Here is a 13000-nt window from a genome sequence, read left to right on the forward strand (position 1 = left end):
CCCCCCCCCCACACTCTTTCTTTCTGGAGTATTTTTTTTAGTTATACATGGGCACAATATCTTTATTTTGTTTATTTGCTGAGGATCGAACCCAGGGTCTCACACATGTGAGGCGAGTGCTCTACCCTGAGCCACAACCCCAGCCCTCTTTCTGGAGTATTTTAAAGCAAATTCCAGACGTCATGTTATTTCACCAATAAACACTTATCCCCTTACAAGCATGACACAATTACAATACCTACAAAATTAGCAATAATTCCTTAATTTCATTTAATATTAACATTTCTTCAAATGTTCTTATTTTTTTTAAATGATTTTTTAAAAATATTTGCTTTACTCAAATCAAAATCGAAATAAGGTCTGCACATGGCATTTAATTAGTATAATTCTCTATTTCCCGTTTCCTCCACTTTTTTTCATGACATATGTTTTTATATATAGGTCATTTAACCTATAGAATTTCCCATCTGCATTTGGTCCGGCTTGCTATAAACTGGTTAGATTTAGAGACCTGATTAGGTTCATATTCTGTTCTTTTGGGGAAGAAATACTTATTGGATGGTACTGTATACCTCCTACTTCAACATTTAGTGAACAGATATTTTCTAGATGATCTGTTGCTCCTCATGGAAGGGTTGTCAGTGAGTTCAGGCGCCCCCATGAGCCTTTCTCATGAGAGTTTTAGTGTTTGTGGGTGGTGGTTGCTTAGGGACTCCCTAAGTAGCTGAGGCTGGCCTTGAACTTGAAAACTTCCTGCCTCACCCCTCTTAGCCACTGGGATTACATGTAGGGGTGCACTACTGTGCCCAGATATATATATGTTTTGTATATATATAAATAGTAAACGATCAATTTCAGTATTAACAATAAGATTACTGAAAGCATAGCTGGGCACAATGATAGGCTTCTGTAGCCCCAGCTACTTGTGAAGCTGAGGCAGAAGGATCACTGGAGCCCATGAGCTTAAAGCCAACCTGGGTAATTTAGCAAGACCCCATCTCAATTTTTAGAAAACTAAAAAGGTCTGGGAATGGAACTCACTGATAGAACACCCCTGGGTTCAATACCTAGTACTGGAGGAGAGGAAGAACAAAAAAGATTACTGAATACAATTTAAGACTTGTTTTGCATTTTGGCATCATCCTTCTTAGTATTTGTCCCACTAGGAATATACAACCAAAATACTGTGTTTAAAATCAGTTGAAATCGTTCTTTGAGTAAGTGTGCAACCAACTTGGTTTGTACTTAAACAATTGTTTATTTTCAATTTTTAGATTAGTTTTCTTGAATTTAACTTTTATTTTGGCTATTCAAAAAACATTAGCACATTTCCAAAGTCACAACTGTAAATGAGATATCTAGCAAGATCTTGTACCTTGTTTCTTCCTTCCTGTATTATATCTTAGGACTACTGTAACAAATTAGCACAAATTTAGTGACTCAAAACAACACAGATTTATTTAGGGCTCTGTAAATCTCAAGTCCCACATAGTTCTCTAGGTGTCAGTCAGGTGATGTTCCTGTCTGGAAGCACCAGAGACAAATCCATCCCCTTGCTTTTTCCAGCTTATGGAGGCCAGCTGTGTTCCTTTCCCCTTTCTTCCATCTTCAGAGTCAGCAAACTTACTTTCTCTGAGCCTTCTTCTGTCACCAGATCTTTCTCTCCGACCAGTGCCACCTGCTGCTTGTAAGGACTTCTGTAATTGTAATTAGATTGGGCCCATCTGGATAATCCAGAATGATCTCCTATCTCAAGGACCTGAACCTTTACCATGTCTTTAGGAGACCCTTTGCCATGTGAGGGTCTCAGGGACTAGGGTGTGGACATCTTTGGGGTATCATCATTCTGCCTTCTACATTTCCCCCTAAGGGAATCATTTTAGTCAGTTTTAAAATTTACCTTTTCACTGTGTATTTTTTAAAATATAAGGAAATGTCTTTCTGCATCTTTTTTACCCAGAAGGTAACTTGCTATAAACACCGTTTCTGAACCTTACTTTTTTTCACTTAATGGCATATCTTGGAGTTCATGCCAGAGCCTTGTTTTGAGAATTTCCTTTCTGCAGTTACATGGCACTTCATTGTGTGAGCTGAACCATACCATGCCATGCCATGCCATGCCATGCCTGTTTAACCAGTCCCTGTTGATGGGTGTATGTGTGTGTTTCAGTTTTTTGTTATTTATAATAATCCTATCATGAGAAGTGCTGGACACACATCATTTTCATCTATATCTTTCTTCTTGTAGTCGATTGGCTTTGTTTTCTGCATTTAGATCTTTGAGCTCTTTGGACTATGTCCTAGTATGAGGAATAGATCTAACTTTTATCTTTTTTGCCCTTAAAATTTTGATTTGCACAAAGTCTAAAATTAATCAATGTTTCCGTCCTTTCCATGAACAGTATAAAACTTTGAATAATTACTCAAACCATCTTCCTTCCCTCTTATGTTATTGTCTAGTATTATTTTTTTACCGCCAAATTAAACATCATTTCAGAGTCTGTTTATATCCATTCACATTTGTCCCTTCCTGACCACATTTTGTCCTCCACCTCAGTGCTTGCTCCTAAGACTGTTTTCCTTCTTCCCAAGGCAGATTCCTTTTGTGTGTATTCATTGAAGTAAAGTCTCTGGCTTTTCTGAAAGTCTTCATTTGACCCTCTTTTAAAATCTTGGCTTAGCTGAGAATGTGGCTCTGGACCCTCCTATAGCTGCAGTTAGTCTCCCAGTGTTTACTGACTCCTTTTGTCACAGCTGAGAAATGAGGTTCTGTTCATTTGGTCCCTCTTTGGAGATCTTTGGAGCGGTCTCCTCACTGCTTTTGTCATTCTGAAATGTTGGTGTTGTGCATCTAGAGGAAGTGTCCTTATTTACCCTGCGGGAGACTCAGGGCTTCCTGCTTCTTTAGGGTTGGTGTATTTTGTCAATTCTTAAGAAACTGGACTTCTACCTTTCTGTATTTTTCTTCAAGAATTCTGACTAGAAATGTATAAGACATGTGATCTTAGTGTTTATTGGTTTCTTGTCCATATTTTCCATCTTTGATTCTCAGAAATGTTTTCTGGATATTTAAATTCACAAATCTGTTCACTAATTCTTTTGCTGTGTGTTTTAAATTATTTTAAAAATTTTTATTTATTTATTTGCAGTACTGGGGATACAACCCAGTGGCATTTTACCACTGAACTACACGCCTAGACTTCTTGGTTTTGAGGCATTGTCTCACTAAATTGCTTACGGCCTTGCTGAGTTGCTATGGCTGGCCTCAAACTTGTGATCCTCCTGCTCAGCCTCTCAAATTGCTAGGAATACAGTTGCACACCATCATGCCCAGGGTCTGTGTCTTTTTTTTTTTTTTTAGTTGCAGATAGATGCAATACTTTTATTTTTTAAATTTATTTATTTCATGTGGGGCTGGGGATTGAACCCAGTGCCCCACAAGTGCTAGGCAAGCACTCTACCACTGAACTACAACCCAATCCACTGTGTCTTTTTTTAACCTGCCTTTGAGTTTTGAATTTCAACTGCATTTTATTCTGAAGTTATAGTAGGTTTTTTCAAATATGCCTAGTATTTTTTGGTAGTATTTTATTCCTTACCTCATTTTTTCCTTCTCATTTTTACTCCTGTGAACATTTTAAACAGACTCACTTTGTACTTTCTGCTCCTTAATGCCGTTGTATATAAAATCCTTGATGGGCCTAGTTCTGTTGCTCTTGTTTCTTCTGAGTCAACGCTTGGCAGTGGTCTGTTTCCTTGTGTTTGATAATTTGGGGCCTGTGAAGCAATACTAGAGCATCTACTCTGAAGCTACATCTCTCCAGAGAGGGGAAAATGTGCTTTTGCTTTTGTGAAGTGATTTGGGAGAACCTGAAGTTGTTTGGCTGGTTTAAAGTTTCCCAAGCCACATAGGTAGTTAAAATAGACCCATGTGAAAGGAAGCCTAAGGTCATCATCTCTCAGGGGAGGTGTCTTCCACCGGGACTCCACTTCCAAACTGACACATTTCTCTGTCTCCTTTGCCCATTGAACAGATTTTGTTAATTATGATTTCTCTTCATATGTAGCCCTTTGAAAGTCTGGCTTTATGTGAAAGGATTCAAGCTTAATATTCTAATACTCGTGTATATTTTTTGTTTTTGTATTTTATTTTTGTTTTTTGCCTTAATTAATTAATTTATTTTTATATGATGCCGAGGATTGAATACTTTTTATTTATCCTCAACTGACTCAAGTTTTATGATGTCAATAGGAGTGAAAATATACATGTGTTTATAATATGTATAAATTACATGTATATATGTTATCCTTGTTAATGGCATACAGGACTGTAAAGTTTGGGGAGAGAGAGTTTTAGAATGATTTGTGACTTAATATTGACATGTAACATTATCTGAAGAGCATAAAATAAAAATCTATACCTTGAAGACAGGTCTTTAACCTGGGAAGTAACTGGATTTTCCTCACCCAGGTCCTCCTTACAGTTGCAGAGTACCAACCTGAACAGTCTCCTTAACTAGCTCTTCCCCAGGTTTGCCTGCTATTTTGGCTCAGTTTCTTAGAGACACAATTAATTAATTGATGAGTTAATTACTGTAAATGAGTTGTAATACCCATAATCAAGAGTAAACTATATTTAATTTAGAAAGTAGGTGACAATAAATTAAGGCAAAATAGACAAAAGAAATGTTTATGGATGATTAAATTTCAGTGGCCATTTTTGGTCTCTAGTGACTCTAGAAATCCTTCCATGTTAGCTGGCACTACCTGGGCACTGAGCAGGGTTCAGGTCCCCATTCCGGTGCTTTGTGGCATCTTCCTGCTTACAAGTTATCTTGTTTTCAAGTGAATGGGTTGGGCACAGGAAGGTTAAATGATGGTTGCAAAGCTAATTAAGTGGCAAAGTGACTCAAAGTAGCTGGCCTGGCCAAGAGCCCCTGTCATGCAGTAACTAGCTGGCCTGCTGTGCAAAGGCCCACAACTGTCACCACCTAGGGAAGTTTAAGTCTGGTCTTTGGAGCATAATTTCAGTAGATGGGGTGGTGCAGAGAGCAAGCCACAGTGGTCTTCAATTGTTCATGTGGACCCAGGGCAAGCCTGGGAGTTCTGCACCCCTCCTGGTGCCAACTTGCCAACCTCTTTTCTCTTTCAGTTTCTGTTCCAGCAGCTGGGAATGCTGGTGTCTTTTGTGAAGAGCCACATCAGGCCTTATATGGATGAAATAGTCACCCTCATGAGAGTGAGTAGAAGTTGCTGCCTGTTCCTCCGTGTTTGGATCAAGGGAAGCTCAGACGCAAGTTTGGGTGACATACACATTCTTTTCATTGGTCATTGTGGAGCTGTTACAGCTCAAGTATAAAAAGTAGAGCAGAGTAGCCCACTGCATTTTGGGGAGGAGGAGGGGCTGTCGCTCCAGGCTCCTGGCTCCAGTACGTGAGTACAAGATGTGAAGTCCGAGGAGGAATCCCAAAGTAATTGTTCTGGCAGAGATATTCTTGAGTTACTGGCCTCACACATAACAAAGCAATTTTGTTTTAATATCACAACAGTGCTTTTCTATTCCCAGAAAAGCCCTCTTCTTACTGCCCATAAAACCACGGCCTAAAGAGGGAACTGGGATTGGGTTTTCCTAGGGATGTTAAATACCGCAGTTGCCTGTCAGGCACTAAGGAACAAGGTGAAGCTCTGCCCTGCTCTCCAAAAGCATGAGTATTGCCAGCCAGGCACAGTGGTGTACGCCAGTAATCCCAGCTATCCAGGAGGTCAGGGCGAGAGGATCACAAGTTCTAGTTCGACTTGGACAACTTAGATCCTGTCTCAAAATTAAAAAAATAAAAATAAAAAGGGCTGGGGATATAGCTCAGTGGTAGAGCAACCCTGGGTTCCATTTCCAGAACTGCAAAAGGAAAAAGGTGAGACCACTGCTAAGGGCTGGGCTGGGGTCGTTTATGGCAGGCATTAGGCAGGTGTCAGGAGACAGCCCCTTCCAGCAAGATCCTTTTCCCTGCTGTTCTGCATAATGTAAATATCTCTGTTGGGAAAGTTGCGTTGGACAGAGGTGGACAATGGTTTCTGTCCTTCCCTCCTTTTTAGTTAGCTTGGAGGATGTAGCAGGGCCAGAATCAAAATGGCTATCTTTCTAAATGAAACTCCTAGCACCTGGCTCTCAGAGCAGAACTCCTGCATGTATAAATCCTTAAAAGCTGCTCCTACTACTGAGGCCTCTGTACTGGGAATATAGAGGCTGAATACTAAAAAGCTTAGTGGGTGGTCTTAGGGGGAGGAGAGACACAGAGGAAGCAGTGTACTCATGGTGGGGAGCTGAAGTGACCTTTGACTCACTCCCCCAAAAAGACATCTGACCAAAACAGAATTTGAGGCCGAAAACCTCACAGCTGCAAGATACAGCTTCCACTCTGTCCTGAGTAGAGAAGGTGTAGCTGGGCTCCCCCTTTGGCTGTTGATCCTGGGCATTTTAATGAGCTCCCCTGAGCCCGGGAAGAGAACATTCTGTGAACAGTGATCCAGCCGACATCCCCCTGCAGGCTGCCGGCCTTTGAGTAGAGAACCTGTGAGGAGCCTGTGGTGATGCAGCTGCGGGTAGGTGGGCTCTCTCTGAAGAAGGCAGAGTGCAGCCGAGCGAATGAGCCCCGCACCAACCAAGGTGCCTGAAGGTCTGCAGTGTTTCTTTAGCAAAGCTTCTTATCTAAAGTGAACATAGCTTTCTCAGAATACTTCTTTCCCAGCAGAGAGAGAGAGAGAGAGAGAGAGAGAGTTTTACGAGCCTCTTCTTGTCTGGGTTTTATTTTCTAAATTGTTAATGCTTCTTTAAAATTTTTTTTCTTGCAGTACTAGAGTTTGAGCCCAGGGACTCGCAACCACTCCATGGCTGAGCTACATACATCCCAGCCCACTAAAAATATTTTATCCTTCTCTAAAACCTTTTGTCTGAGAAGTTATCCTTGTTTTTATTGACTTCTACCCTGAATTATTTAGGGACCCAAGAGTATTAATATTCATGTGTTTCCATCATTAGGAGGGTTTCTGTTATCGTTAACGCTCCTACTCTGGAGGTTTTAAAGAAGGCAGTTGGCACTATTCTTTTTGAGTTGATTTAAAATGACAGCTTTTCTTAGGGACTTAAGCCAGTCTGCCTTGAATTTCCAAGGCAAGATTTGTGGCCCATTGGCCAAATTTTTGTTTTAGTAATGTCTGTGAATTATAATTGCATGGATGTTAAAAGTGTTCATTTTGTGGCACTATCCAGGCCTAATGGATAGGTTTTGGGGATAGATATCAGATGCTATCTAGCAAAATGTAATTCCAGGAAGGATAGGAAATATCGATAACACTGGAGCTGCCCTCTGGTAAAGATCAGGTGATGCCAAAGTAGTCCACCCTGTGTCACTTTGGAGCTCTTAGAATGAGTGAGATTTAGTCATCTGTTCATTCTGTAAGCATGCGTTTGAGTGGCTATAGTATCCCAGGTGTTTTAGCAGGTTCTGGGAATACAGAGATGAACTTTAATGGCTTCTTGCCTGGAGTTGTCCTATAGTCGAGTAGGGGAGGGTGTGAAGCACATTGAGTTTGACAGGTGCTTAAAGGAGGAGTGTAAAGTGACCCAAATGGCAGAGGAAGAGGAATGCCTTCACAGAAGAAGCAAGGCTCAGCCGGTGCTCAACAGACAGATGGGGCTGAGCTGAACAAGAAATGGGTTTCTAGGAAAAAGGTATAGTGTGAACAAAACACAGGAGAGTGAGGGAGCCCTGGAGAAGTGTGGTTTCATTTCTCCAGCTGACAGACAGTAGGCTATCTAAGCCCCAGTGAGAGGAGGGAGGAGTTCCTCTGGGGCAGACCATACTCGCTTCTTTTTGGCCATCTTAGTTCTGCATTCACATTTCAGCAGGGAAACATTTGACTGTTCTTCTTTCTCTTCCTCTCTCTAGGAATTCTGGGTGATGAACACTTCCATCCAGAGCACAATCATTCTTCTCATTGAGCAAATCGTGGTAGCTCTTGGGGGTGAATTTAAGCTCTATCTGCCCCAACTGATCCCACACATGCTGCGTGTCTTCATGCATGACAACAGCCCAGGCCGCATCGTCTCCATCAAGGTGAGCAGCCTGGGATCCTCCAGGGACATGTCCAGCTTCCTCAGAATCCTTGGAAGATCAACTGAGAAGTGAGATCGTCTTGTGTGACAAGTCAATGTTCACTCCATAAGACCAAATCAAGAACACTGACAACTGATGCTGCCTGTTGGCAGTTTACACCAAGTTTGCCGTTCCCTCTTAATTATCCTTAAGTTCTGTCTCCTCTTAGGGTTGTTCTAGGTAAATATTTTATCCCAGACAAGTTTTCTCTATTTCTTATCAATTGAAATAAGCACAGAAGGCAAAGTGATATGAAAGCAAATAAAATTGGGAAGGGATCACCAAAAGAATATAGCTCAGAGTGGCTCAAGATGACTTGGTAGAGTCCCCCAGAACTCTGACTTAGCATCCCACTGCCCCATCCTGTGCTTGGCTGCCTAACACCTGACTCTACTTGTTCTCTGCTGTGCTCTTATTCCCTCTTGCAGTTGTTGGCAGCAATCCAGCTATTTGGTGCCAACCTGGATGACTATCTGCATTTGTTGTTGCCTCCAATCGTAAAGCTGTTCGATGCCCCTGAAGTTCCACTGCCATCTCGAAAGTAAGCACCTGCCCTTGAGGACCAACAATCATTAAGCTTTTGGTGTTTTGTAGAAAATGTCCTTTTCTTATGTTCCCAGGTCATCTTTCTTTCTTTCTTTCTTTTTTTTTAAATTTATATATGACAGCAGAATTCATTACAATTCTTATTACACATATAGAGCACAGTTTTTCATATCTCTGGTTGTATACAAAGTATACTCACACCAATTCGTGTTTTTATACATGTACTTTGGATAATAATGATCCTCACATTCCACCATCATTTATAACTCCATGCTCCCTCCCTTTTCCTTCAACAACTCTGCCCTATCTAGAGTGCGTCTATTCTATTCCTCCCATGCTCCCTCTCCCTACCCCGTTATGAATCAGCCTCCTTATATCAGAGGAAACATTCGACATTTTGGTTTTTGGGATTGGCTAACTTAGCATTATCTTCTCTAACTCCATCCATTTACCTGCAAATGTCTAGGCCATCTTTCTTTCTTTCCTTTTTTTTCTTTTCAGACTTTCAACTCTCATTATTTTAGTCCATAATTGTCCTAGATTTATGGAAGTCTTAATTGTCTCTGTCCCACTGCAGCATGTGTTGGATCCATGTCACTCATGTACCCCAGAAGCCCTTGTGTCCCATTTATTCAGTGCTGATTGTTAAGGGAGCTCAGGCACTTGTCTTCCTCTGGGTTGTGTGTAGCAATCCCTGTATGCTCCCGATGCTGTAGGGCGGCATTGGAGACAGTGGACCGCCTGACGGAGTCCCTGGATTTCACCGACTATGCCTCCCGGATCATTCACCCGATTGTTCGTACACTGGACCAGAGCCCAGAGCTGCGTTCCACAGCCATGGACACGTTATCTTCACTTGTTTTTCAGTTGGGGAAGAAGGTAATACAGGAGTCCTGAACAAACAAGTGCTCCTCTTTCAAGAGAAAGACTTTGTCTGAGCTTCTCCATTTATTTAGTCTTGTAGGTCCTAAGCACCTTCAGAAAACAGAACTATTTGCTTTTTTGTTATTGTTCTTCATTTGTTCATCAAATATGTATTAAGCCACCTGTGTGGGCTAAGTGGCATTCTAGAAATAACATGATAAAACAAAGTCTTGCTCTCTTAATGCTCACATTCCAATGAAGCAAAGCAAGGAAACCCATTTTGTCTCATAAGAGTGATGGGTGAAAGCAGGGAAAATGCTGTTACTCAGTGTAGATAGGGAGGATGTCTAGAGACCTAAATACAGTAATGGTCAGTCCCAGAGTCAGCAGCAGATGCCCAGGCTAATGCCTGCAAGAAGAGCTGGCAGTAAGCACAGCTGGAGAGCAGCATGACTTCAGGAGGGGACAGGAGGAAGGCTTGGATCCGAGGTCATAGAGATGAGGCAGGTGGGTAGGAAAAGACTAGAAACAGGTCCAAAATATGGTCCATGCACAAGCAATATCAGCATCCACCTGCCAGGAAACTTTTTAGGTATGCAGAGTTTCAGCCTAACCCAGACCTGCTGAATCAAACTCTGACTATGGTGCCCAGCAGTCTCTAGTTTCAAGCCTTCCTGGTGATGCTGCTGCCCACTAGCATGCAGACACTATTGTGGCCCATTGCAAGTGGCTTTTACTCTGAGCAAGACCAGAAGTCTTTGGGGGATTTTGAACACAGGAAAAATATGATTGACTTAATATTTTAAAATGATTACTCAATGTTGGGTGGAAGAATAGGCTATGGGGACAAGGGTAGAAACAGAAATCTGGGAAAAGCTATTTCAGGAAGCCAGATGGAAGACGAGGCTGTGGATTGGTATAGTATAAAGGGTTCTGTAGAACACCCAGCAGAAATAGCTATCCTGTAATTGTGTAATATTCTTTTCTTTCCACCCTCCAAAGTAATGTTTTTTGATCTCTTTCCACTCCTGTTATAGTACCAAATTTTCATTCCAATGGTGAACAAAGTTCTGGTGCGACACCGAATCAACCATCAGCGCTATGACGTGCTCATCTGCAGAATCATCAAGGTGAACACACTTCCATTCTGCTTTGTCTTCCTCGTTGGCATTCTTGTCCTCTTAGCTAACGAGCATGTCTAGCTTTTTAACTCTGAACCAGGATTGGCATACTTTCTTGGTAGACATGGTATCTCTTGAGTTGCAGGGCTCCGCCACTGCAACCTGAAAGCCATAAGCCACGTGAGCTGATTGCATTATGAAAAGACTTTACAGACACCAGACTTTTATTCTCTTACAATCTTCATGTATTGTATTATAAAGTATTAATTTTTGTTTTTATTTTTTCAACCATTTGATACTGTGAAATCCCTTCATAGTTCTCAGGCTATACAAAAACTGGGCAGACTGTTTGCCACCTTTGCTCTAAACATGTCATCATCTTTTCCCTGCTCACAGTTGTTTTGTTTTGCCAGTTGCATGGTTGCATGCCCACACTACTAAAGTGAGAGCTTGCTGGTGACCAGGAGTGACCAACAAAAAATGGTCTGTCTTGGGAAACTTGATCCACCTGCGGCTCACTCTGTCCATACATGCAACCTTTTACTGCTTGTTGAAACCCTGCCTCTTCCAGAATGTCTGATCTCCCAAGGTTTATGCTTGTTTTCTACATTGACAACCTCTAAAGGAATTGCAGGAATTTTTTGTAAATCTGTTTGCAGGGATACACCCTTGCAGATGAAGAGGAGGACCCTTTGATTTACCAGCATCGAATGCTGAGGAGTGGCCAAGGAGATGCGTTGGCTAGTGGACCAGTAGAAACAGGACCCATGAAGAAACTGCACGTCAGCACCATCAACCTTCAGAAGGCAGGTCCATTGCTTCCAGAGGACTCATGAAAGACGGCTGTCTTTATCCCTCTAGTTCAAAGCTTTCAGCTCTTGCTCTCTTAAGTTTAAATCACCCAGGAACTAGCCCAGCATTTTCCCAGTAATATAGATACCATGAACTTAGGCTGTTTTGTCTTTATCCAGATGTCAAGCTCATCATATTTTTTAATAGAGGAAAAGCAGAGAACCAAATATCCTTTTGTGCTCCCTTGAAACTTCAGCAGTAGAATCTTTTGCAAATAACACTCTTATTTTTTACATGAATAGAACAAAGCTGGTGAGTCCCATAATTAGCACTAAGACTGATGCAGGCTCTATAAAGCAAAGCTTTGCTAACTTCCCAATTTCATTGGGCTTATCAGTTTTTGAAGATCTTGTTAAAATGCTTACTCTTGCCAGGTGTGGTAGCACACAGCTGTAATCCCAGCTACTCAGGAGGCTGAGGCAGGAGGATCACAATTTCAAGGCCAGCCTGGGCAACTTAGTGAGACCCTGTTTCAAAATAAAATCTAAAAATATGCTAGGGATATAACTCAATGGTAGAACACCTCAAGGTTCCAATATATATATTTTTTAAATGCTTACATTGATGCAGATTGTCTGAAGTCAGGCCTGATACTCTGTAGTTCTAACAGGTTCTCAGGCAACATGGTGCTGCTTTGAGTAGTGAGATTTTATATCTCTGCAGGTTAAGTACTGACTTGTCTTTGCTGACCAAAGCCAGGGTGTGGCCAGCTTTTCACCATGTGTGTCATTGGCCGTCCACGTGAAAGCAGGCAGTCTCTTAGTATTTCTAGTGAATCTGAGCAGAGTAATCATAGTTACTTCACCAACTTTTAAATAAATACCCCAAGTTGCTTATTTTCCACATTTTGCATTAGTCTTTAGTGCCTCTGGAGACTGCAGGCAGTTCCAGTTTATATTTTTAACGTGTTATTATTCTTCATGTTTTAGAACCTGACACAACAGCTACTCTTCATGTGCACGCACAGAGAGAAATAAAAAACTGGGCAAGCCTATGTCCCAGCTGACTCATCCTCTTATTTTGGCCAAGCCCAGAAAGATTGGAACACAGTCTTGTGTGCATGTGTGTGTGTGCTCACACCTAGCCTTGGAACATTGCAGGTGTTCTACTGATCTTGTGTCAGAGTCTACCCACACAATGTCAGGTGACCCCACTAGGAAATGCTTGCTAATTTAAGCGGAAAGTGGTCAAATATTGCTGGGTCGGAGGGATGCTGCTTTTCCCATGGGTATTTCCTAACTGCTAGTTGAGACTTGCAGGTCATCAGTCACCTGGCATTCCCAGGCAGTTCTTGAGACCACCTGTTGACACCTCACATTCGAGGGGTGGGCAGGCAAGGAAGCCAGTTTGCACATTTCCACACAGATGTTTTCAGCCTGCCTAAGTTCAGAATGTTGTTCCAGGTAGCTGTCCGCCTGCTTTAGGAAGCTTTGTTCTCTTTTAGCAGATTCCCCCAATATTCTG

General features: G+C 41.8%; 1 protein-coding gene across 1 annotated transcript in view; it reads left to right on the forward strand.

Annotated features, from left to right (window-relative positions):
- Mtor (mechanistic target of rapamycin kinase) overlaps nt 1-13000 on the forward strand; it is a 117197-nt gene that overhangs the window by 28156 nt on the left and 76041 nt on the right. The window contains exons 20-25 of the mRNA XM_015501391.2: nt 5153-5239; nt 7947-8114; nt 8582-8694; nt 9416-9578; nt 10601-10693; nt 11344-11490. Of these exons, the coding sequence (XP_015356877.1) occupies nt 5153-5239; nt 7947-8114; nt 8582-8694; nt 9416-9578; nt 10601-10693; nt 11344-11490 (771 nt within the window). The remainder of the gene's footprint in view (nt 1-5152; nt 5240-7946; nt 8115-8581; nt 8695-9415; nt 9579-10600; nt 10694-11343; nt 11491-13000) is intronic.

This window comes from Marmota marmota, unplaced genomic scaffold, assembly GCF_001458135.2.
Source record: "Marmota marmota marmota unplaced genomic scaffold, marMar, whole genome shotgun sequence".
Lineage (NCBI taxonomy): Eukaryota > Metazoa > Chordata > Mammalia > Rodentia > Sciuridae > Marmota > Marmota marmota.